This window comes from Telopea speciosissima, chromosome 7 (genome assembly GCF_018873765.1).
Source record: "Telopea speciosissima isolate NSW1024214 ecotype Mountain lineage chromosome 7, Tspe_v1, whole genome shotgun sequence".
In the NCBI taxonomy this organism is placed as follows: domain Eukaryota; kingdom Viridiplantae; phylum Streptophyta; class Magnoliopsida; order Proteales; family Proteaceae; genus Telopea; species Telopea speciosissima.
Window position 1 is genome coordinate 13,865,626 of NC_057922.1, and position 25,860 is coordinate 13,891,485.

The 25,860-nt window shown below is 39.2% G+C and overlaps 2 protein-coding genes across 7 annotated transcripts in view; one reads left to right on the top strand and one right to left on the bottom strand.

Annotated features, from left to right (window-relative positions):
* LOC122667601 (histone-lysine N-methyltransferase ASHH3) overlaps nucleotides 1-21,547 on the top strand; it is a 40,905-nt gene extending 19,358 nt beyond the window's left edge. Inside the window, exons 7-16 of one of the 4 annotated variants that reach the window (XM_043863937.1) lie at nucleotides 913-991; nucleotides 1,135-1,306; nucleotides 1,486-1,566; nucleotides 1,728-1,905; nucleotides 5,131-5,204; nucleotides 5,387-5,470; nucleotides 18,734-18,782; nucleotides 18,882-18,965; nucleotides 21,107-21,163; nucleotides 21,253-21,547. In XM_043863937.1, the coding sequence (XP_043719872.1) occupies nucleotides 913-991; nucleotides 1,135-1,306; nucleotides 1,486-1,566; nucleotides 1,728-1,905; nucleotides 5,131-5,204; nucleotides 5,387-5,470; nucleotides 18,734-18,782; nucleotides 18,882-18,959 (795 nt within the window). In that variant the 3' untranslated portion in view covers nucleotides 18,960-18,965; nucleotides 21,107-21,163; nucleotides 21,253-21,547. Of the gene's footprint in view, nucleotides 1-912; nucleotides 992-1,134; nucleotides 1,307-1,485; nucleotides 1,567-1,727; nucleotides 1,906-5,130; nucleotides 5,205-5,382; nucleotides 5,471-18,733; nucleotides 18,783-18,881; nucleotides 18,966-21,106; nucleotides 21,164-21,252 lie in introns of those variants that run through there. The other 3 variants (XM_043863938.1, XM_043863939.1, XM_043863940.1) reach the window with 3 other exon arrangements.
* Nucleotides 21,548-23,789: 2,242 nt separating this feature from the next.
* Nucleotides 23,790-25,860, bottom strand: part of LOC122667594 (phospholipase SGR2) — a 112,815-nt gene continuing 110,744 nt past the window's right edge. Inside the window, exons 18-21 of one of the 3 annotated variants that reach the window (XM_043863928.1) lie at nucleotides 25,580-25,628; nucleotides 25,377-25,480; nucleotides 24,230-24,276; nucleotides 23,790-24,139 (exon numbers count right to left, since the gene is read on the bottom strand). In XM_043863928.1, coding sequence (XP_043719863.1) covers nucleotides 23,896-24,139; nucleotides 24,230-24,276; nucleotides 25,377-25,480; nucleotides 25,580-25,628 — 444 coding nt within the window. In that variant the 3' untranslated portion in view covers nucleotides 23,790-23,895. Of the gene's footprint in view, nucleotides 24,140-24,229; nucleotides 24,277-25,375; nucleotides 25,481-25,579; nucleotides 25,629-25,860 lie in introns of those variants that run through there. The other 2 variants (XR_006333819.1, XM_043863929.1) reach the window with 2 other exon arrangements.

The following is a 25,860-nucleotide window of genomic DNA, read 5'->3' on the forward strand; positions in this document are numbered from 1 at the left end:
AATTGAAGGAAAATTACCGAGAAAACATATCTATGTTTATTGTTTTGGTTTTTTTGGGAAATCATTAGAGAAAAAATTTAGAAGGTATGATTCAATGGTAGCCTCTTTCGTTTTTCTTCCCCTGGTCTCCTGTTAAATGGTGGGATGATCTTAGGGATGGGGTTTCCTAAAGCAGTTTCTTTGTCTCCTATATTTTCTCAAAAAGGACAACATGACGACCTTATCCTCTCATTTTCTTTCTCTTTACCACTGCATGTAGAAAGCAAGCCGAATGCAGCCTAAATAAACCTTTGTTTCATCAAGCGTGACCTAAACGTTGGTTACAATTTTTTTTTGATAAATAATAAGAGAATTAATTGATCAGGAAGAACATTAATGTTGGACATTAGTTTCCCCCAGACCTAATGCCTTTGGTTTCAGTCCAACGTAAAATCACTTTTTAACACCCTCAAATGCATCTTAATCTTCAGATATTCTTTTATGACAATAAACCTAACAGTTCCTGCATTTTCTTCTTCAAACATTATCATGGTTCGTGATAAACGACACTTAAGGTAGTGGATGCATTAAGTGCAGCACAACACAATACTACTTACAAATCCTACTTTGACAGAATTAGTTGTCAGTTCAACTGATTAAGATACAAAAAATAGTCACAAAAAAATGAACATCCTCACTTTGTTTGAAGTTTTAATTGGAAACTCCTGGTTCTCACATCTCATGTAGTTTTTTTCTTGTACACCATGATTCTTACCATCTTCATGTTAGTTGGATTCAGGTTGAGTTTGATCCATGTTGCACACCTGCTTTAGATGTAAATGCTTTGTTTTGCTAGTTTTGTGTCTTCTGAAATCAATATTGATTTTTGTCATGGGTTGTACTCTACCGATTAAATGATGTTATTGTTTGTAGACAGAGAAATGTGGATCAGGTTTGGTAGCAGATGAAGACATAAAGCAAGGAGAGTTTGTAATAGAGTATGTGGGAGAAGGTGACATTATTCAACCAATGCAAGTTCTCCCTTTTAAAATCTATAGTTCTATGCTACATGGCTTTTATCCTAGTTTTTATTTATCTTTTATTTGAGATGCCTATTTTTTGTTGATGAATGCCTATTTTCTTACTTCGATTCAGTTATTGATGATAAAACTTGTGAGGAAAGGCTCTGGAAGATGAAGCATTGTGGTGAAACCAATTTCTACTTATGTGAAATTAATCGTGATATGGTGATTGATGCTACATACAAGGGAAACAGGTCTAGATTTATAAACCACAGTTGTAAGCCGAATACTGAGATGCAGAAATGGTTTGCTTCCTTTCCTTACTGTTATTATTTTTGTAATTTCTAATTGTTAGTATTTCCTATGGTGGGGCCTTTTGGGGAAGGGTCCATCCCAATAGGGACCGCAATTCCCCCCCAGTTCAAGCGCATCTCTGTATTGACTGAATCGTAAGGGTTTTTGTCTTACTTGCAATAAATTTTAGGAGAACTGAAGGCGAGACCAGAATTGGCATATTTGCGACCCGTGACATCAAAAAGGGAGAGCATCTGACCTATGATTATCAGTATGAGCACTTACAGAATACTTTTCATGGCTGCTTGTATGCTTATGCTGGGTTTTCTGTTTTATGTTAATAAACATTTCATGCTATTTTTCTTGTCACTGAGTTTGTTCTATACTTGGATGTTTAAACTTTCTCATTACCATTCTTAACAAAATCAGCAGGTTTGTTCAATTTGGTGCAGATCAGGATTGCCATTGTGGTGCCTTAGGCTGTAGGAAGAAGCTTGGGGTCAAACCTAGCAAGCCTAAGTTGTCTTCCTCAGATGCTGCATTAAAAGTAGTTGCCTGTGAGATGGCAGCATCCTCTCCTAAAGTCAAAGCAATTCTGTCTGGAAAATATGTATGTATAACTGGCTGCTTTAACTGTTTAAGTTATGAGATGTGTTGACATTCATTCTTTGTAGTCTCTTTCTTTTTCGTAAATGATTTGATTTAGCGTTGGAACTCAACAATCTGTGAATACAATTCCGAATGTGAGATGTTAATTGCTCCAGTCTTTCAATGAGCAAAATTTAGCTTTGAAACCCCCTAAAGCCTTATGTTTTTTCTATAGGATGAGGATTTAGAACTCTTGGGTTCAGCGAGTTTTTGATTTGGTGATATGCAGTACAGGTTAGATTTATGGATTTTCGAAGTCTAAAGTACAAGGAAAGGTGGTGGAGAATAGGGCCTTTGACTACGATTTTAAAAAATACATGATATTAGAGGAAGAATAAGAAATAAGATACTGTTATGATAATGTAGGACTAGAACCTGAAAAGGTCTAGTCCCAGACAGGATCACAAATATAGGCACAAACAGCAGTGAAGTAAGAGAAGTAATAATATCTCACAAACCAGCGGCAATGAGGAACTGTTACTGTAGTTGAGTAGGACCCTGGATGAGGGGGAAAAACCCAAAACCTGATACAACTCTGAACAGCCAAATAACAGTCAGTGTTCTGAAACCCTATTTTGGTGAAGTTGATGTGGTGGAGAACTCTCTGATCTTCAGCAGCTTTTATGGATATTCCAGTAAGTTGGTTGATGATTGAAGGAATTATGTACTATGTAACCCAGCAATAGTGCAGCAACAGTAGTCGGCCGCTCACAAATCGATGGAAGGAGTATGGATCGATTATGGAAGAATGGGGAAGGGAATGGACATCTCACCCTAGGCCTCTCACCTATCCTATCTTAGAACTTCAACATTGCATAAGCAACTTTTCTATTCATTCAAATTCGTTTACAATGCTGGCCTCTTTTACAAACTTATTTAGAGGACTTAAAAACAGACTTAGAAACTAAAAAAGAAAGGCCTAACCCAATCCTTAACTAATAAGTTATCCTAAATTGACTAGGAAAGTGAAATAATAAAGAAAACAGACTCAAAATAGGACTCTAACTAAACTAATGAAGCAAATCCTGTTTTCCTACTTTCTACCCCTATTGTAGGCTCATTAAATTGATTAATTACAAAATAAACACACAGAATCAAAGGCCCAATACATACATAACCCATCCCAAGGCTTATTTCCACTAAAATAAGCCCTCTAAGTGACTTATCTGCATCATATGAGATGGTAGCAGAAATTGACATAAAAAATCAGGACTTTAGATAATGAAGAGGAAAAGAATAATATCAGAAAATCAGAGAAGAATAATAAGATCTGATAGAACACCTTTCAGACATGGCTAACTAAAGGAGTAATCTGAGAAAACCCACAGAAAGAAACTCTAGGCGACCCAAGGCATTGGAGGGGGCCTGGATGCAAGGTGACACCAGCAAGGTGCCTGGGTGACCAAGGCAGCCAAGTTGCCTGGACGCCTCACCTAGGTGATGCCTTGGCAACTATGGTCCTAATTATACTTTGATAGGGGAATCCTACTGCTAAGAGAGTGTCGTAGCTTAGTCCTCCATCAGTTAAGAATTCAAGAGCCACCACTGATAACAGTCCTAGCCATAGTTGTCAAAGCGTATAGGCTACCAAGGCGTTGGAGGGGACCTAGACGCGAAGCGATGCCAACAAGGCGAACCATGCACTTGGACTCCAAGGTGTCGACAACTATGGTCCTAGACATAGTTGTCACGGCGTCTAGGCGACCCAAGGCGTTGGAGAGGGTCCAAAATCAAGGCTACTCCAACTTGGCCTCCAAGGCGCCTGGATGCCTAGGCGGCGGCCTTGACAACTATGGTCCTAGCAATTCAATATCACAATTGGAGGGGATTTTAATGAACTCAATTCATTAACATAGGACTTGAAATTCTAGGCTACAACAAGAACAACAACAACTCAGCCTTGCACGAAGCTTGGTTATTTAAATAATACTAGCACAGAATATCTATCTGGGCTAGTGTTATATAAATAACAAAGCTTTGTGCGAGGTTTTTGTTGTAGCCCAGAAGAAAACAAATCCTATGTTGAATGAAATGAGTTCATTAAATTCCCTTCCAATTCTGATATTGAATTGCTAGGACCATAGTTGTTAGCAAAGGTTGGATTATTAGTAAATCGCAGTCATGCAGTTCAATGAAGGTTGCTGGTCAACAGATCATAGGTGTTGGGCTTTGTCCATAACGGCAAATAAAGAGAGATAATTGGTGTTGAAAAGAATTAGAATCTGTTGAAAATTAGAAGCATAGCAGCAGAATCAATTAGGTGTGTGTTTCCGTAAATTACATAATCAATGTGTTTTACTTGTACCTATTAGATTATAGGAGAATCTGACCTGTTCGATTAACTTCCTAAGCCCTGGATTTTCTATGCAAGGATCAGAACTGAGAAAAGAACATGAAGAGTAGAAGTTCCAGAAGAAAACGGTAGCAAGATCATTAGCAAAAGGCAGTAGCAAACAAGCAAATAAGAGAACCAATTAACCTGGCTTTGACCTGGGAATTCACATCATAACCTCCCAATGAACACTCTTCATTCATTAAATTTCCCAAATCCATTAACAATATTATGTCCAGAATATATAATTCCACCATAATATTCTTATATTGAACCTGAAAGGCTTCTGTTCCACTCTAGCTTTTGACAACAAGGTGGCTATATGCCTATATTTCTCTTCTTTACTCTTTACCAGTTTTTACTTATCTTAAAAGAAGAAAGTTCTTCAAATGCACAAAATCTTATGATTATAATAGAAGCTTTGGTTTATGTTTTCTTAGCATCACTTTCTTCATTGGTTGGATAACTATTAAACGCTGCACCTAGCTTTGTTTACTTGATAACTTGCTACTTTCTTGTACGAGCTTAACTGGGAAATTTATGAGGAAATAGTCGTGACCAGATTTGTATGTTGGAGTCTCATCTAGCTGTCTTAGTCATTTTTCTTTTTTTGTTATTTCTTAGCTGTTAGGTATTGGTTTTACTCAGCATCACCTAGGCATCGAGGCACCTTGGGCGCCTTGCGTCCAGGCCCCCTCCAACACCTTGGGTCGCCTAGACGCCACGACAACTATGAGTAGTTAACTGTCAATCATGAACATTCTGAATCGATCAATGCACGGTTTCATTATATAGTTTCTCTGTGCCTTAAAATTTATTGGTATTAAACTTCATGTGTATTGTATCGTTATGAAGCTTGGTGCGAAAGTTGGACTAACTTACAAAATCATTGCTTGGATAGGATTTCCCAAATGGAGGTCTGCATGTAGGTCAGTGAAATTTTCTTCATTTGTTTGAATGATACTTTTATATTTAAGTTCTGCTGAAATTGAGGGTATCATAATGTATCACTACTTTGTTTAATCCTACCCCCTCCCCTCACACAAAAGAAAAAGGACTTATTCCATTTCTTCTACCATTCAATTGAACTTTCTGGGCATGGTCTAGGAAGCTCACGAGATGGCCCTAACCAAGAAGCGTGTTTCCATAATTGTATTGGTGAAGTTGTTCGAATAATACGACCCATGGATAAGAGGTATTTGCAGATGCAAGCTCCCATATGCTCCTCTTTATTTTATTTTTCTATGTTCCAAGGAATGAATCCATAATTTTTTTTATCTGCATTTTTTTTCCTTGGTTGTGAAAATATGATTACCTTTGTTCTTGTATTATTCTCAGTAGGCCTAAGAAGCACTTGAATTTTGCTCTTATGGCAAAGTGCTCTGAGCATCATTATAGTTAGCATAGCTGTATTTTATACAAGTTTTTTGTATATTTTTGAATCATACATGATTTAGTCTGTTCAACTGCACTAATATCAAAAGGAAATAATAGAACTCTACACCTGAGAATGTCTCTGACCTCTTTGGCCATGGACTACATCCGCCTTCTGACATCGCAGACATGGATTACAGTAAATAATGATTCTGACCTGCAAGCCATGGGACACTGCTAAACATACAGCAGACTTTTTAACTACTTAGACTGGTGGGGACAGCTTCAAAGTGGGGGTAGTTTTTAGTTAGAGATAAAGAGCTGTGTTCTGTACCTGTGGCTCTTGAGTGAGTGTTGTCAACGCCAGGGTCTTTGAATCACTATGTCAATGGCTAATAACAGAAGCAAAGGAACCTTCGTCTTCAACTTGGTTTTACTGCTTTCAAGTTTCAACTTACTCTTACTCTAATAAGAGAAGGCGGAAAAATAGCAGAAGTGAACAAACTCAATAACGTAAGAATGGAAAACTTAAATCTGAGAGAACTGATTGTGTCAGATCTTTATTAGTTGGAATGCTAGTGCTGGGAGGATCTGATATGAAAGTTCTTGTTTGGCATTGAGATGGTGGCAGCAATTGGTGTTGCTTTAGCTGGAGTGAAGGGATTGTTGAAACAATTCTTCTGCCTGGTCTCTACCCCCTCACTTTTCTCTTCGGTCCCGATGAGCGGTGTGTGTGGGAGTGAGTAGATGCGTTGAGTATTTCCTTGCTTGGCATAGGAAGAATAGCATGAATAGTTAGAGGTCTCTCAATTTGTCAATGCCTTGCTTGATTCCTATCTAAACTGCGTCCGAACTTCAAATTCTTTTTAACCATGTACGCATTCTTTCAAGGGTAGCTGCTTCTGGGCAAACCTCCTGGGTGTCTTTGCATCCCTACCTCCTTTATCAATGAGCGGTCATTTAGGGGCATGGATCAAGAACTCGGTTTCGGTACTGGTTTCGCCCAGCCAAAAAACCAAGTTGGGCTGAGATCTTGGCGAGTTGGTGCATTTTTTTTTTTTTTGAACTCGAAGGCTGGTTTTAGTGGGTTTTAGATCTAGTGTGGGCCTAAAACTTGGTAATCAGCCTATTTTAGGCCATTTAAACACAATGGCACTGTCAAATTGTGCAAAAACAAAGTCCAAATAGGAGTTTCACTTCGAACCATAGGTTGGTAGGTGACGACGTACTAAAATACCCTACTCTACACATAATTTAGTAGTAGAAAGCAATCGAAGCATTCAATTAATGTAAAACAACTTAAATAAGCATTAGAAATGTAAAGTAGGGTATTTTACATCAATGTTAACATATACGATATGCCTCTATCCTTGCACTGGTTTCCTTGTTGAGTTCAAAAATCAGCTCACCAATGGTTTCCCTATCGAGTTCAAAAATCAGCTCACCACTGGTTTCCCTGTTGAGTTCACCGAGACAGTCGAGTTTCTGTCGAGATCTTCCCCCTTTTATACATGGGTTTTGGTCCACATCTCAGTCGAACGAGATCTCGACCGAGTCCGTGTAACTTTTGTATCATAGTTGTCACGGCGGTTAGGAGACCCAAGGCGTTGGAGAGGGTAAAAGTTCAAGGCGACGTCAAGGAGGCGACCAAGCCGTCTAAGTCGCCCACCTAGGCGCCCAAGTCGATCAAAGTGCCTAGACGCCTAGGCAACACCTTGACAACTATGCTTTGTATTTCGCCTCACATCTCTACTCGCTAATTGGAAGAAAAAAAAAAAAAAGAGTTTTAAGCGAAATCTTGGCGAGATCTCGCCGAGTTCTTGAACCATGATTAGGGGCCTTACTTGCTGTTCTGGGCTGTTTCCTTCTCGATGATGATGCTTATCCCCCATCGTCTCAGTGGCCTACCTTGACCCCCCTTTTTTTTGGGGTGGGGGGGGGGGGAGGAGGGGTTATATCTAGTATTCAGAGTTTGCCTCAATTTGGTACCACTCTGGCGGCCTGCATCGAAAGAGTACTTTACTTTAACAAGGTCATTGCAATTACTGAATTGGTTTTAAGTTAAGTGAGCTGAAGTGGTCCCTCCTGGAAATGGGTACAATTTGTTCTCTCTTCCCCCCCCCCCCCCCTTTTCTTTTCTCTAATTCTTGCTGAATTAGAGGCTCTGCATTATTTGGTCAGCTCAACTTCCCAAAGCCCGTCACCAGCCCTTCTCTCTGGATCCGAATTTGTGTCATTGTTGTCAACGAGCAACGAACGAGCAATGAAGTAGAGGCAGAGTCGGCAGACGACAGGCAGTGGGAGATTGAGGTGACAGCGAAGAATGCCATATTTGGTGGTTGAATACTATACTGTATTGTGCAGACCTATGAGGTTGCTTGCCAATATCGAAAATCTGGTGGAGAGTAGGGTAGGAAAAAGGCCACGGTTGAGGGGCTGTAGGAAATGAAGGGCTGCAAATGAAACAAGGTAGGGGAAGAGAGTTGGTATGAAGTAAGGGGATGAATATACTTGCTGACCTGCTGATGTTGATGGAAGATGATGTCCAATTGTTCATAATAATAAGATAAATTGATAAACTAGAGTCCCACTAGTTGTCCAGCCATAAGAGTCCCACCCAAGTAGACTTGGTATACTCACAAGCATTCTTATAACAGAAGTAGTTCTTTTTTTTTTTTTTTGAAAATTCTGGAATGGCTTAATAGCCTCCACGATTTTAGTATTTTGTAGGGGAGGAAGAGGTGAAACTACCTCTTGGAATCATGCACTTAACATTAAATGGACTCTTGAAATTCTGAAGCTGAGTGGGATTCCAACACCTGGAAACTAAAACCAATGCATAGAAATTAATTCCTAGACTTAGAAACTAGACCCAAGAAGTACAAAATGTTTCAAAGACTTAGAACTACAAACAAGACTAAATAAAGGAAAACATTAAGCTGCCTAGGAATATGAAAAGACATAAGAAAATGAAAAGACGAAGGCTAAATAAAGTTGAGCCTACATTGGCCCTTGTAAAAATATCCCATGCAGGCTAGGCCTATCCAAACCATGCAAGGTTTGGGCTTGATCTGGTTCTCCAGGGCTGCAGGCTTAGTCAGGGGCCCAAGGAGGCCTGGTAGGGGTTGCCGATGGCCCTACATCAACTCTTTCCTTCTTAAAAGAAACTCCTGGAAGCTCAGGAAGGACTAGCATGTGGTTCTTATTCAGCCTGGGCTTGCATCTTTCACACATCCAATCTTTTGGCGGAGTGTAGACAAAATTCAGGTACATGCAGTTAATGTGCTCTGCTCCTTGGTTGCACTTGCCACAAAGAAAAATCAACTCGTTCCACGCCACACTTCCACAAGTGTCACGTATTTTCATTGGGACTATGTTGTCACTCGTGTTCAGCCTGTGGAAGGTTTAGGACAACATTGACAGGCAACTCAAGAGGAAGACCAATCACAAGGTCTTCAATGATGATTGGAGCAAGTTCGGGGCTGACTTGTTCGACCTCGGGTTCACTAACATGGCTGAATTTCGCAACAATGGTTTCGTCATTCTCGACTCCATCCGGACTTTGTTTAATAAGGACTACTGCGGTTGAGTCTTCAGTCCATACTGAGGACTAGGGGTGTCTTGTTTCGGCTGTACATAAGGTAGTGGCATCACACTCAGTGTTGTGCCATAAATTTGCTCCAAATTAGCCAACCGAGTCTCTAAATGGTTTACTGTTGTATGCAAGTTGTCCATCTGCTGTTGGAATTGCCATTGTTCCACTGCTAGTATTCTGGCTGATAAGGCTTGCATGGAATCAAGGACTTGTCTCATGGTTGCAGAATTTTCTTCAAGTGATTGGGGGTTATTCTCTTGACCAGACATAGCTCTGATACCAATTTGGTGCAGACCTATATGGCTGCTGCCAAGATCGAAAATCTGGTAGAGAGGAGGGTAGGAAATAGGCCACGGTTGATGGGTTTTAGAAAATGAAGGACTGCAAATGAAACAAGTGGTGACAGCATTTACGCACTCCGAATTAGGTTTGATCAGTACTTAACTCCTTCAATATAAATTAGATTTAAACAATCTTAGATTTGTTGTGTTCTATCCATAGTACTAAATCTTGGTGAGATTTTGGTATTTTCATGAATTTCGGTATGTCCGATACAAGATTTTAAGTCGAAATAAAAAATGCAACATTTAGGAAATTTCGGTCATTTTGTTTAGGAAATTTTGCTCATTTTTGTCTAAAAAATTCACCGTTTCGTCAAAATTTTTGGTTATTTTGCTTCAATATTTTGCTCATTTCGGCATTTTGCACCCTGAAATGGCCAACCAACTCAGAAAAAAACACAATGTTTTGGTGAAATTTCAGTATCTCAGAAATTTCGGTCTGGCTGAAATGGCCCCTCCAAATTGATATTTAGTACTATGGTTCTACCTAATACAAAAAAATTTCTTGTAAAAATAAAACCATTTGACCAGTCAAACTTCTTAGAGAACAAGAACATTTCTCTAAATTGAGAGCAGTTTAATAAGGTCATATTTTCTAAGAACAATATAAACCAAATGTGAGACAAGGTATACCAGGACAATGGCCAATTCCAGTATAAACCAAAAATGTATGTTTTTATTGTTCAAACTATTAATAGCTTGCTTCTTCAGTTCTCCTGGCTTCTAGTTCTATGTTGATTTTTGATGATTTGATGTGGCTTAATATTTATGACTTAAAATTTTGATTTTTGATGACTTGATGTGGTTGAATGTTGATGTTTGATGATTCGATGTGGTTTAATGTTGATTTTTGATGACTCGATGTGGTTTAATATTGATTTTTGATGACTTGATGTTGCTTAATGTTGATTTTTGATGATATAAGGTATATATTGTACCATACTAAATAATGTAAGAAAAGAGAGGGAAATAAAAAATAACACTTTGGCGCCTTGGTGACCACTTGATAACCTTATGGGTGGTTCTGTTCTGATTATGTGCTGAGAAACAGTAAAATAGTTTTTTCATTTTCTGTGCTGAGAAGCCGTTTTTGACCAGCTTGTTAAACCTGTTCTTGGAAACAAGCAAAACCTTTTTTTTTAAAAAAAATAAAAATTAATAAAAGGATATGTTTGGCACACTTTTCCAATTTTACAAAAGAGCATAGTGAACGAATATAAAAGTGTTGAGATGGACTACTTACCCGATAGGGGTAATTTAGTCTTCATCATTTTAGTGATTTATTTATGTTATGCTGTATTTCTATTTATTCTGTAATTTCTGTTCTCTCCCCTCTATCCGATCTCTATTTTGGGATTCCTAGTTGTAGTAGGAATTCCTAATAGGAATAGGACTGGGGGAGGACTCCTACTTTGATTTTGATTTGAGATTAATATAAATAAGGGGCTGGGTGATCGATTAGATCATTCAAGCATTCTCAGAATTCAGGTTTTGTTAACATGGTATCAAAGCAGCTTCTCTGATCTAGGGTTTTCAAAACTCTTCCCTCTCCATCAATTTCCTCTCTCTCTCTTCTTCCTCTTTGCTTGGTTCTCTCAACCCTTCAAGGGCAGCATTAATGAGGTGATCCAATTATGGTTCAAGTGCTGCCCTCCAATCCACCTCAATTTTAATGCCCTAAAAGTTGATCAATAGCTGCTGCAATTATCTCTCTGCGATTTGGACTGCTTCAACCGTTTTTTGGAAATTGATCTCACAACCCTTGGAAGATCGATTACTTCTTTTGGAGCATCATTGGCAGGGCTTCAGACAGCATCTATCATACTTGGATTATTATCAATTGAAGACCTCAAAGCTTCAGCCCCTTTTTCCCTTTTTATTGATCTCAACTATCAGGGTTTTTACCTCAAAACCCTGACACCTTATCGATTTGGATTTGTTGGGCTGTTGTTTGGGGAGTTTTTTTGTGGGTTAATTCCCTACTCCTACTGCTGCAATCGACCACTGTTTCACATCAATTACTGCAGTTTTTTTTCTGCAGATCAGATTTTTAGAACTCATACTCGATTTCAGCTGTTTGGGGAGTTTTTTGTGGGTTAATTCCCTACTCCTACTGCTGCAATCGACCACTGTTTCACATCAATTGCTGCAGTTTTTTTTTCTGCAGATCAGATTTTTAGAACTCATACTCGATTTCAGCCTGGCAAGGTTTTTTTTAAGATCTGTTTTTTGTTCACCTTAAGGTTCGATATCTGTCTAGCTGACCTATGGGTGACTCAGAGATAACCTCGGCGACTTCTGGAGGAGATCAGACCTGGAGTGACTTCCTTCCTTATGCTGCAGCCATCAAGCTTGATGGTACCAACTATCTAATTTGGGCTAGATCATTATCCCTGACTATAGCTGGTAGGGGACTCACTGGTCATCTTACTGGTATCACCAAACAACCCACTGAAGAAGGTGTTGCCCGTACTAAATGGGCTGCCAATGATGCAATGGTGATGTCCTTTGTTCTGAACTCCATGACAACTGACCTTTCTAGTAAGTATCTTCTCGTTGACACTGCTACTCAGATATGGATTGTTGTCAAGGGTACTTATGGTCGTTCAGGGAGTGGTGCTCAGGTTTATGAGATTAGGAAAACTCTTCAAAACACTACTCAGAAGGAGATGACAGTCACTGAGTATTATGCTGCCCTCAAGTGCTTATGGCAACAGCTGGATCACTATGCTAGGTTTCAGCCTACTACTGCTGCTGATATTACTGCTTACCACACATATGTGGATCAGTTTCGGGTCTATGACTTTCTGGCTGGACTCAATGATGAGTATGACCCTATTCGGGTGCAAGTTCTTGGTCGGGTTCCTTTCCCCACTTTGGAGGAAACTTTTTCATATGTACACAGTGAAGAGACAAGGAGGGCTGCTATGATGATTACTCCTAGGGTCGACAGATCAGCCTTACAGACTGCTGGTTCCACTACTGACACTTCTGCTGATAATGTTGCTGCTACTGCTACTGCTAAAGAGCCTGTGAAGTGTGATCATTGCCATAAACCATATCACACTAAGACTCAGTGTTGGAAACTTCATGGGAAGCCTGCTGATTTTGAGAGTAAACGTGGTTGTACTAAACCTAAAAACAAAGCCCATCACACTGAAAGTGTAGCTCCAGCTCCCACTACTGAAATCGGTTTCTCCTAGGAAGAACTTCAAGCTCTCCGGCGTCTGTTGAACACATCTGCTGCCAATTCAGGTTCCTTCTTTGCTCGTACAGGTATTTCCTTTGCTGGTCATTGTGCATCAGTAGTTTCCACTCATTGGATCATAGACTCTGGAGCTACTGATCACATGACGGGTTCCTCTAGTCTTTTTAACACATACTTTCCTGCTTCTGGTAAGGACAAAGTTAAAATTGCTGATGGGTCCTTCTCTTCTATATCTGGGAAAGGGTCCATTGGCTGTTCCCCTTCGTTGACATTATCTTCTGTGTTACATATTCCCAAGTTTGCCACAAACCTTCTCTCCATTAGTAGTATCACCAAATCTTTGAAGTGTAAAGTGACATTCTTTCCTACTCATTGTGTTTTTCAAGAACTGGACTTGGGGAAGACGATTGGATCGGGTAAAGTGCATGGCGGATTGTACCTGCTTGATGGAGATCCTGCATCTACTCAGGCTTTACCTTCTAGGCTTTGTTCCCCCGCATCGTTCTCTTCTGAACTACACATATGGCACTCTAGACTAGGACATCCACCTTTAGGTACTTTATCTACTTTATTTCCTGCATTAAGTAATACTTGTAATAAAGAAGACTTTTTTTTGTGAGCCTTGTGTCTTGGCCAAACTACGTTCCACCTATCAAATTTCTAATAACAGGTCATCTTCTTTATTTCATGTTGTTCATACTGATGTGTGGGGTCCTAGTAGAAAGGTTTCACTTTCGGGTCATCAGTAGTATGTCACCTTTATTGATTGCTATTCTAGGTTCACTTGGGTCTATCTTATGCACAATAAAAGTGAGGTTTTCTCATGTTTTCAACACTTTCACCAGCTGGTTAAAACTCAATTTAATGCCACTATTCAGATTTTAAGAGGTGATAATGGGAGAGAGTATATGGAAGGTCAGTTCAAAAAATACTTGGCTGCCCATGGCATTCTCCATCAGACCAGCTGTGTGGATACTCCAGCCCAAAATGGTGTGACTGAGAGGAAGAATCGCCACCTCTTGGAGGTAGCTCGTGCCCTTCTGTTTGCCCGCAATGTCCCTTCCGTTTATTAAGGGGATGCTGTCCTTACTGCAGCCTATTTAATTAATAGGCTGCCCAGTCGGATCCTTAATTCTAGACCCCCTGTTGAGCTATTACTTGGCTCTTCCTCATTTGTTGTTCCCCCTAAGGTTTTTGGCTGCGTTTGCTATGCCAGGGATACACGGTCCCGGGGCAAACTTGACCCACGTAGTCTTCGATGCATTTTCTTAGGGTACTTTGCTACACAAAAGGGGTACAAGTGCTATCACCCTTCATCCCGTCGGACTTTTGTCAGCATGGATGTCGTGTTTCATGAGAGCGTCTCCTACTATGTGTCCCCACCTCTTCAGGGGGAGAGTGTTAGCAAAGATGTGTTGACCATAGACTCTCCACCTCCACTCCAGTCTGTTTATAATGAGTCTGAATCTGTTCAGCCTACTTCTAGTCCTCCTCCTCCTCCCCCCAAGTCAGGGGGAGAGGTTCCTGTACAGGGGGAGCAAACCACTCTAGCCCAGACTCCTGTCCGGAGGACCATTAGTGAATTTCAGAGGATTATTGATGTTAGCAATATGAAGACATATGCAAGGAAACATAAGCAGGTTCAATCAACTGTTGCTCTCGTACCCATCCAATTGCCGAACCTGGATCCAGAACTTGCCTCTCTACCCGGTAATGTTCCTTCTCCTGAGTTACCTATTACCCTTCGCAAAGGTGTCAGGACTTGCACTCAGCATCTCATATCTCATGTTGTTTCTTATGACTCCCTTTCCCCATCATTTCGTGCTTTTATTTCTTCTCTTTCTTCTATTCGTGTTCCTAACAATTGGCAAGAAGCTCTATCAGATGGAAAGTGGAAGGGAGCCATGATGGAAGAAATGGAGGCTTTGAAGAAAAATAATACATGGGAGCTTGTGGTTCTTCCACCTGGGAAGAAACCCGTTGGATATAAATGGGTGTTTGTGGTGAAACAGAAGGTGGATGGCACTGTGGATAGGTATAAGGCACGACTCGTAGCCAAGGGTTTTACTCAAACATACGGCATTGATTACCAGGAGACCTTTGCACCTATTGCAAAGTTGAATACAGTTCGTGTTTTGTTATCATGTGCAGTCAACCTTGGTTGGGATTTGCAGCAGCTAGATGTTAAAAATGCCTTTCTAAATGGAGCACTGGAGGAAGAGGTATATATGGACATTCCACCAGGGTTCTCTTGTGACAGAAATAAAGGAAAAGTGTGCAGGCTGAAGCGTGCATTGTATGGGCTGAAACAGTCACCCCGAGCTTGGTTTGGTCGATTCCACAAGGCCATGATTTTTGTGGGCTATAAGCAGAGTAATGCTGATCATACACTCTTTATCAAGAAGGTTGGTGAAAAACTCACGGTTCTTAGTCTACGTTGATGACATAGTGGTTACCGGCAATGATGGTGATGAGATCAGACAGTTGAAGACCTTCCTTGGCCAGGAATTTGAGATTAAGGATCTAGGAAAATTAAGATACTTTCTTGGGATTGAAGTGGCCAGATCTTCAAAAGGCATATTTCTCTCCCAAAGAAAGTATGTCCTAGACTTGTTGGCTGAAACAGGTTTACTAGGCTGCCACCCTTCAGATACTCCGATGGATCCCACTGTTTGGCTCAAGGAAAATGTGGGTGAGCCTGTTGATAAAGGCCGGTACCAAAGGCTTGTAGGGAAGCTGATTTACCTTTCACACACTCGTTCAGACATTGTTATTGCTGTGAGTCAATTTATGCATGATCCCTACACTTCTCATATGGAGGCTGTTTTTCGCATTCTACACTATTTGAAGTCAGCTCCTGGAAAGGGTATTCTTTTGTCTTCACATGGTCACCTACGGATAGAGGCATATACCGATGCTGATTGGGCTGGTTCTACAGATCGCAAGTCTATTTCTGGATACTGCTCCTATGTAGGTGGGAATCTTGTCACATGGCGTAGCAAGAAGCAAAATGTAGTTGCTCGTTCTAGTGCCGAAGCTGAGTTTCGAGCTATGGCACAAGGTATTTGTGAGTTACTCTAGCTTAAAGGTTTGCTACAAGATCTTGGTGTTCCTATTCGTCTTCCTATGATGTTGTATTGCGACGACAAGGCTGCAATCAGCATAGCACACAACCCAGTACAACATGATCGTACCAAGCATGTTGAGGTGGATAGGCATTTCATCAAAGAGAAGTTAGAAGATGGACAGATTTGCATTCCCTTTGTGACATCTACTGATCAACTTGCTGATATCTTCACCAAGGGATTGTCCGAGAAATTGTTTCATCCCAATCTAGTCAAGTTGGGCATGATCGATATCTTTGCTCCAACTTGAGGGGGAGTGTTGAGATGGACTACTTACCCGATAGGGGTAATTTAGTCTTCATTATTTTAGTGATTTATTTATGTTATGTTGTATTTCTATTTATTCTGTAATTTCTGTTCTCTCCCCTCTATCCGATCTCTATTTTGGGATTCCTAGTTGTAGTAGGAATTCCTAATAGGAATAGGACTGGGGGAGGACTCCTACTTTGATTTTGATTTGAGATTAATATAAATAAGGGGCTGGGTGATCGATTAGATCATTCAAGCATTCTCAGAATTTAGGTTTTGTTAACAAGAAGTTTTTATCGGGCACACATTTCCAATTTTCAGCCAAGTAACGATAGAATATGTCCAACATGTTCTGTCAAAAGTCTTCCAGGGAGCATAAATTTTGATTTATGTTTCCAAAAACAGTCACAAAAAACACTTCGTTATCAAGCGATTTTTAGGTGTTTTTCCGTTTCTCAGAACGGAAAAACACCAGAAACTGTTTCTCATAAGGTTATCAAGCGGGCTCTTGGTTGCCTTGCCGTCTAAGCGCTTTGGTTCCCCTGCACCGCCTTGGGTCGCCTTACCGCCTTGACAACTATGGTTGTGATAAACTTTTGGTGATTAACTATTATGTTTCACAAATAAACTTTTAATCAATTGTAAATTGTAATCTATTATCTAGAGGATGGTTAAGAATTTTATATTTATGAGCAGCCTGTCTTGATTGTCCTACTGGTTAATAGTTTTTATGTAACCAGGTAAGGGATGATTCTGTTTTTTTTTTTTTTTTTAAAAGTTCTTTCATCTTTATGGGTGATTTCAGGCATGAAGTCCTGACCTGAATCGACCTCTCCCCGTGATGCAGTTGCATTAGACATTAAACCCATATGGAGGCCTATGCACAAGATTGGGAGGGGCCCATAAGGTGCTGGTGGCAGTTCAATGGGCTGAAATTGGCCTTGGATAGTTATATAAAATGGTTGGCCTTTTATTTTTTGGGCTCCATAGCAATGGCCCTAATTTATAAGCCCATAAAATGAGGATAGAGTTAGTTTGCGGGATTAATAGTTAATGTTGAGTTAGGTTAGAATACTTAATTATTAGATAGAGTTCTGTTTTGATTCTTGAGTGGGTTTATTTTATTTAGTGTGTTGGAGTTATTAGGAGTCCTTTTATAGGCAATTTAGGAGATTTTGAAGGTCTTTATATTTGTAATACACCCCTATCAAGTAGAGATGATTTGAGTAAAAAAATGTGCTGTTGATCAGTGCATACGGGATTGGTATCCCATACGTGATTTCATCTTTACTCTTCTTCCTCCTATGCAGATCGATCTCATCTCTCTTCCCTCCTCTTCCATCAATCTGATTTCTTCCCTTAACAATGCAGTTGCTACCTTTATCTCAGATCTGATCACAGCTAAAATCCTTTCATTGGATTGAGTGTTTTGTCTGAATAAACCACGTATTGAATTCCAAAATCTAATTCAATCTTATACACCCTGGGTGTTGGCGTGCAGCCCCATGTTCGTCCACGCATTACGACCGTAATCCAACCACTACTATAGTTTTCTATAGTCCAAATTTTTGGAGCTCCGTTTTGTCACTTGGCAAACTTTGTCAAGGCCTGTAATGGATCACTTGTCCTAAAAAGCATAGCAAATAAGAACCATCATTGAAGATTTTAAATCAGTGGTTTTGGAATGGGTCTATGAAACAATACACTCAAGGAATACAGAAGCACAAAGGAATAAAAATAAAAAAGAGGGTAAAATTTTCAATATATCAAAAACCAATTAAAGTGTTTCTGCTTTCCTCTCTTCTACATGGTTCCGATTGACACTGAGTGAGGGGTGGATGGAGGGGTTGCAGCGGCAACTCGTAGGCTGCAGTAACTTGCATGGTGACAAAGGTGAGCTCTCTCTCTCTCTCTCCCCCCCCCCCCTCTCTTTTCCAAGGAAATCTCAGGGATTCTGCAGTGGATGAGCTTCCTCCCCTGTGGAGGATGAACCAAATTTCAGTAGCTTGTTTCGATACAAAACCATATGTATCAACCTGTATCAACCCATCTGACCAAGACGGGTCAATGCATATGCCCTCTTATTTTTTCCCTTCTGTACCGTCTGCTTCGTATTGGAAAGGGTAAAATCCAATATGTAGTGGACTGATATGGGCAATACTTATCATACTTGACACCCTGACTGCTGCAGCATCCTGGTTTTTGTTTGATTGACCCCGCCTAATTATATCCAGGTCCAATTACTTTGGATGTGACTCAACTTCACTCTCCTCTAATTGGAGCCAAAGTCGCCATTTTTAAGTGTTTATTTATATACTTGAGGTAATTTTTTAATTTATGTATTCTGAGTGAAAGACCTGGTTATAGACTTTTGGCTGGGCTCATTCCAGCTTGGTTTCAATTGGGGTTTAAGTCAATTGTTGCGTTCTTGCTCATGATGGCATTGAATCCATACATGCATTCTTTATATTCTGGCTACTTTTCTATCCAAATTGATTGTTTTATTGTGTTGTTTGCTTTTGCCGTCTACTGAAAAGGTCTTCTGTGCCTGCTTCAAATATTGCAGGTGTTTTGGGATCATAAAACGGTTTGATAATAATTCCAAGAAGCACACAGTAAGTGATAATGTTGTTTCCCTCAACCACTGTTTCTTTCATCACTGTAAAGTTAATGAGTGATGGTGTTCATGAGTGTTTGCTTGTACTTTATGGTAGATTATGTATGAGGATGGCCGTGTTGAAATTGTTGACATGTCAAAAGAAGAATGGGAGATCTGTAACCCTGTCATGTAATAATGGGTAAGTTGTTAACAAGATTTGCGCTTCTCATTCTTGATCCAAATTAATATTGTGTGTACTATTGCATTATATCTTTTGCAAACATTCAATTGTTTAAACCTACATTATTGAATAATTCAATCATGGAGACCTTTGTAATTGGTCTGGTTGGATTTGATTGACTAGAACATTTTATCACCTCTTTTCAAGTAATGTTGCAGATATTTATATTCTCGTATGAGATAATCTTATAAAGTTTTATCTATCTTGATCAAGGATTTAAAACTCGAGTCCATTATTGGATCAGACTCCTCCAATCCTGATCCGGATCCACTGAACCCTCCTGATTTTAGCCAAATTCAAGGATTAAATGGATGTTGGACAGATTGGTCAGCTAAGTCTTTAGGTGTGTTCATTGTGTCAGTGCCCAGTGGTTCAAATAATGGCAACCATGATGCAAAATTGGCCAGTTGGTGCCTATACTTGAAACAACGTCCCTGATAAGCTCAGCACACAGAAATTTACCCCCAAACAGAGAACTGCCCAAAATTTCCTCAGCTCTCTGGAAAACGACAACTATGCCAAATAATAATTTAAGCCACGAACTCTCTTGCATGATATATAGAGCTGCTTCCTTCAATGTTATTGTGGAAATGATTTTTAAGGAATTTGCTCCTCCAATATCTAGCTCCCACCCTTGAAGCCTGGTAGTTGTGACTTGTGAGGCTATGTGAACATTCTGTTGGCAGCCTTGTCAAGCAGAGGTTCAATGGCTGTTTTTTCGGAAACATTATGCTCTAAGATATTAATGCTTGTTTAGATATAATCTAAGAGTCAAGCTGAGGCTATTGCCTTCCTTCCAGCCTGGGATCAATCAGTTTTCTTTGTCTCAACAGAGTTTAGTAGGGTCAGGCAGCATGCCTTTATATGCAGGGCTTCATCCTTCAGATGATCGGTATTTGCACATACTGTAATACTGTATAAATAAAGTGTAGCATCCTTTAAGAATTTTAGTTACAATGTGGAGAATACATTAAAAGCTTGACAGAAACCTTGTCATTCTGTATATTGCGACTTGGGGTGGTAGTCATTTGATAGAGGTCAAGACCCATGTGTGATGATGGTTTGGGAGCCTCCATGGGGTTCTCTGAGAGTTGATGCCTGATAGAACAGCTTCCTGTGTTAATTTATTAGTTGTTACTTGGAAATTCAGAAATTGTGCCATCCTTGCAAAGAACTGCATGACAGTTCATCTTCCAGAAAAAACTCCTCTGCTAGAATCTTAGATGACCAATTCTTAGAGTAGCACGGCCACTCTGGGTGCAACTCATGGCTTATCATCGAAGGGGCCAAAAACAGCACCATAGGGTTAAAACCTCCTGCATGTGATGCACCTCAATAAAAAGGGTTCGATCCACTACACACCAGTGCCTAAATGGATTATTAACTTCTCCTGTGGCCCCTCCATTTTGGCATCAAAGACGTTGGGTCTATGTAGTTCAGATTTTGTATTAGCTGATCCTGGTTTATGCATGATGTATCAGAATATGGGTCAGGTTAGGTCGCAATCTTCCCAAGATGTGGAGCTGATTAAGATTGAGTTAAACCCCACTTTAAAGTCAAAGAATTGCAATATGGCTTGCACCTGATTTTGGACTGGCTGCTGCTTTTCATGACCTACTTGCAAACCCTGACGAATGTGTTCCAGAGACTAGGTACCATTTGATCTACAAGATGGCCAAATATCAGGTTCTTGTCTATGATGTACTGTCCTCACGTACTCGGCCACACCAGAGGGGGGTTGAGTGCCAGTTGCAACCAGATGGAAATGAAGTAGCAGATCCGTTGAGGATGAAAGTTTGTACTGAGAACACTTGATTCAGAATACTCATTTCCGTCTCTTGTTTCTTCTACATGCAGCACATTTCTGTCCTAATGCCATGCCGGATAAAGCCAATACTTGATATTCCTCTCCATTGTAATGGAATCAAATGGCATTTTTATAATTTTGTTACCTTGATCCCACTAAGGTAATTCCACTCTTTGTTTTGAGCTGGAACTTGACCAGTGTGATGGGTGTGGGGTCCTCTTATCAAATGAGTCTGCCATGTTTTGTTAATATGGCAAAGTTGTGACATCTTCATGTTTTGCAGGATTTACTGGATGTATTATTACCTGAGGTTGGCATAATAAGCTGTGAATATATTTTGTCTTCAAGGGTATGCACTGTTTGTCATTGGGGTTTACTTCTTTGTCTGTGTACAGAATAGGGAAATATGTTAGTGACAAATGTAATTTCTTATTTCAGGTATATATTGGCTTTTGGTTAGAACGTAATGTTCTGTTAGACATCTCTGAACTTGATCAAAATTGTATCTCAATGCTGGGTAGTTGGTCCTCAAGTGTGACGAAATATTTGTAAACGTAGGTTTTTCTTTCTTTTATTTTATTCTCTCCACAGCTATACTTTTATGTAAAATATTGTTTCTTCTAATTCTTTTGTAGACTGATACTTTTGACAATTTTTGGTGTATTAGACCATAAAGAACATTAGATGTTACTACAGAAAATGGTGCAAATGGAAAAGATGAGCACAAACTTTATGGTCTGGCCACAACCATGGTTTTGCAGCATGATAGTCCTTAGGTCACTACTAATGGCTTTGATTCTTATTATCAGACTTAAAATGGGCTGGGGATCTATTTTCTCTAAACATTTTTTTTATGGAAATTGTGAACATCTGATGGCTGTTGTCTCCCTCGGAAGCCAATTGCTCAACGATGACTTGATGACTTGATGACACAATGGTGGTGAATGTCAATAGCCTCTTTTTGGTTAAGATGCATAACTAAAAGTGGTGGCATCTCTCTCTCTCTGGATATTTCATCAGAAATAGGAGCCCTTTCTCAATTAATCGATCAGAGAGGTGATTTAGGTCTTGGATTATCTAAATGGATGTTTAAAAAAAATCTCCTTAGGTTATATTTTTGCAATTAAAAGGGAAGGGAAGGGAAGTTAAATGAAATTGGTCTTAAAAGTGGAACCTTTTGGCATCACGATCGTATTTTTTGTAATTGTACTTTCCAGATAATTTATCTTTTTTTGCCTAAGAATATGTCCCTAGGACAACTGCAGTTGTCCTAGTGCAGTTGGTGTAGTGTGGTGTGGTAAGCCCAAGCTCACTGGGATGTCTCGGATTTGAGTCTCTTGCTCCTCACCTCCCCCTCCCCCATCTATAGAGTAGGTACCAATAACTCTTTTTATAATTATCACAAAAATTTCCATCTTAGATATGTGTTTGACATCATTTTCACTCCAACAAGAGCCTCAACATGAACATAGTCGTTTCATGTGGTTAGTTTGAAATTGTAGACGGTCGATCACAAGGTCCTCTTCTCAAATCCCAAAGAAAATTTCAGGTCTCTGAGTTTCCCAAGTGGCGAAACAGGAAATTGAAAGGTGGTTTTTTTTTTGGGTAAAGAGGAAATAGAAAGGTTGTGAACAATGAAGAGGTGTGCATGGGGAAGTAGATTACAGAATTTGAGATAAAAATTTGATGAGGCCTACTATTCAGCGTATCCGTTAGGTTTTCAATGGTAAGATACTAAGATCTGTCTCATAATGTAGCAAAATAAAGTCTGTTGAGGTGATTATTTTATAACTAGCCGTGTGGAACACTTATTAGGCTTTTGGAGAAGCAGTAGAATTTGGACAATATGATGAATAAGGGTGGGTGGCATTTGGTACCTTTTTTTTTTACCTATTTACATTCTTTACCAATCTCTAGTTTGGGCTTTAACGTATGTATTTCATAGCCTATCTATATGATTGCAGAAGATAAGCTTTATACCCTTCCTGTTTACTGCAATAGAGGTAACTAGGTAATTTTAGCCATGTGGTACGCATGGATGAATGTGGGTGTATCCAACTGATAGATCTTAGAACCCATTTTACAATTCAAATTTCAAGCTAACACAATCAAGGGAGGTAGTTAAAAAAAATGTCTTAGGTTTGTAAGAAATGCCACTTCAATGTAATTGTTTTTGTGTAATTTTGAGTCACTTTAAACTCACATTTGAGGTTGTTACACAGCCTTTTTAGGGCTGAAACTTCATGGTTTCACCAATGAGGTGCTTTTGGGTCTTGTACAATATGTATCCACCCATGTCTGCTTAGAGGGCAAGTGGGGAAAATTGAATATAGACTTTGTGACATGCACCATACATTGTATATTGGGAATTTCTTATTGACACCTCTCAGGATGTCTAATAAATATTCTCATTTCACCCATATACTGAAAAAATGTATATGATAATGATACCTTTTGATAATGACATAACGGTATGTCACTTTCAAATTAAAATTTTGTAACTCCTCTTGTACCTCTAACTTAAAAAACTTTTGGGAATAACAAAAGGTTGCATTTTGTTGTCATCAAGTAAGTGAACTAAGAAGTTGTAACCTTACTTTTTTGTTTATTGTCTCATTCTCAAAAGTTATTTAATACAGGGGTAATCTTGTCATTTCGACAATGACAAATTTTGAAAATAATTTAATGATAAGTTAATATTTTGAAAACCCTTTTTTTTTTTTTTTACCTGTAATTAAAATAACATTTGGGTTTAAGATAAGGAGCAAAAATGTAAGGTTACAATCCGAACAAGTTGTAAATAGAATTGTTCCACATAGCACTTCATTTATACACTAGTAGCTTTCAGAGTGCTTTTAGTGGCAGCCAACAATTCCTAACTTCAAACTACTATTACAATTTAGAGTAAATTCAGTTTGGTTCTAACTGAACGGTTTCATCCTTGAAACCAAAACCGAACTGACCTGAGAAAAGATGCATTGTACAGCCTTTTTACATTATTTACATTCCAGTCTACCAAACAATAAAACAACAGAGTTGAATTAATCATACAGTGAGAAGTGAAAATGGCAGTGCAATCCTTTATTTTTTCTTCATCACCTCCCTTGCTCTCCTTGAAAACTCCCTGACCAGCACCCTGTCGGAGAATGTTAGAGGAAGATCTTCATCCATGGTTTCACGTTGGTAAAAGTTGCCTGGGGACCCTGCCTTATTTTTTGAGCTGCTTTCACTGAGCAGTTGTTTAGGTGAGCAAGGTTCTTCAGGTACATCACAATAAAGGTGTTTAAGTATGAAAAGAGCAGTATCATAGTCCCTCCAATAGTTTCTGCAAACCCAAGTAGTAAGAAAGAAAACTAGTTGTCATAATTACTTGCTTTGATGAATAGTTGAATTCAACATGTATTAGTCTACTTACGTGTGTGCTCCAATGGCTGAAATGTATGGATGTTGAAACGTTTTATCCTGCATGTAAAGTCATGTTAAATCAGAACATTAAGACCTCTTTTAAGTAACAAATATACTGCAAAATTGAGAAATGGCAAGCAATTTATATTTTGGGGTGCTAAAAAAGTTTACAAGATACTGAATAAGTTCTCAACTACAGATAGCATCCTTACAGTCTTGAACTGATACCAACTTAAACAAATCAAATAAAAATATAGTTAGTGAGGTAACAGATACAATAGAAGACACAATAATTGAATTATATAATAATCACACGGTGCTAATATAGAAAGTGTGGATATAAACATGCTGCTGAGCATGTATAATTCAGGTCTCATACCGGTCCACAACCCCTTCTACATCATTCATACTGTCTGTTAGACTTGGCTGACCAAGTTCATTCCAGAAAATGGGTTCCCTAGTTTAAAGGTAAAGTACCAAGTACAGAACCACATGTCCATACAGATTCTACAACTGGGTTATAAAGAAAGCACAAAGGCTTCAAGCTGAACAATTATATTCCAAAAATTACAAGAGACCAAACATCTTTGTGAAGCCAAACTCAATTCCAACTAAAGAACCATGGCATTGCAATCATTTTCAGGGAATAACTCTGAACAATTCACTGCAACTCGAGTCCTCTTTGCGCAAGGTTCATAGAACTACTGTTAGGAAATCATGACAAAATCCACCACCCTGTCCAGCCTCTGTTCACCTTATAATGGACATAAGAATACATACTTCCTTCAGTCCAAATGTGAGGAAAATTGTTCCAGTTCATAAAGCAGGTAAATAACTTAAAGCCATACCGCTCACAAGACATTGATGACAAATCTAAAAATTGTAGAACAGTTTTGTACTTTGTAAGTACCCACTCTAATAGGCAGAAGTCAAAACGTTATATAAGATTTTATTGGTGTTGTAAATGAGTAAATTGGTTAACAACAACAACAACAACAAACTCAGCCTTATCCGAACTAAATGGGGTCGGCTACATGGATCCAATCAGAAAAAATAAGTAAAACAGAGATCAAAACAAAGGGAAAAGAAAGTAAGAGGAATGAAGAAATGAGATGAAAAAAGGTGAGAAATGGCAACTAATGGGTCAAATTACTCACTTGAAGAACATGATCAATTCGACCATCTAGACTTCCTGTCAATCGCTCCATCATTATTGAACCATAAGACCTTTCTTCCGTTACTTCATCCTTTTCTGGGGCTTCTGTTGTATGATATACACGTAAGTACTAAAAAAAGCCAAATAATTAAAGAACATATAGAAAGCGAGATGGAGTAGAACTTGGAGAAAACCTTCATATACCTTCTATGTTATCCTGGTTTTTTGACTGACAAACAGTGAGCACTTTAACCTATTCAAATACATTTCTGTTTAGAAATCTGATTACTTTTCCATACTAATCAGAAAACAAAGGCTACATGCACAGAAAATCAGTTTGCCAGTTACATGTCATAAATGTATTTTGATCTGTCACTGGGGAATCTAAAGCACACACTGTCATTGGTTTCTGCCACATCAAGATGCGATGGCTAATAATGAATCATCATCCGTTAGACCTATATAGGTCTCCTACCCCATCCCAT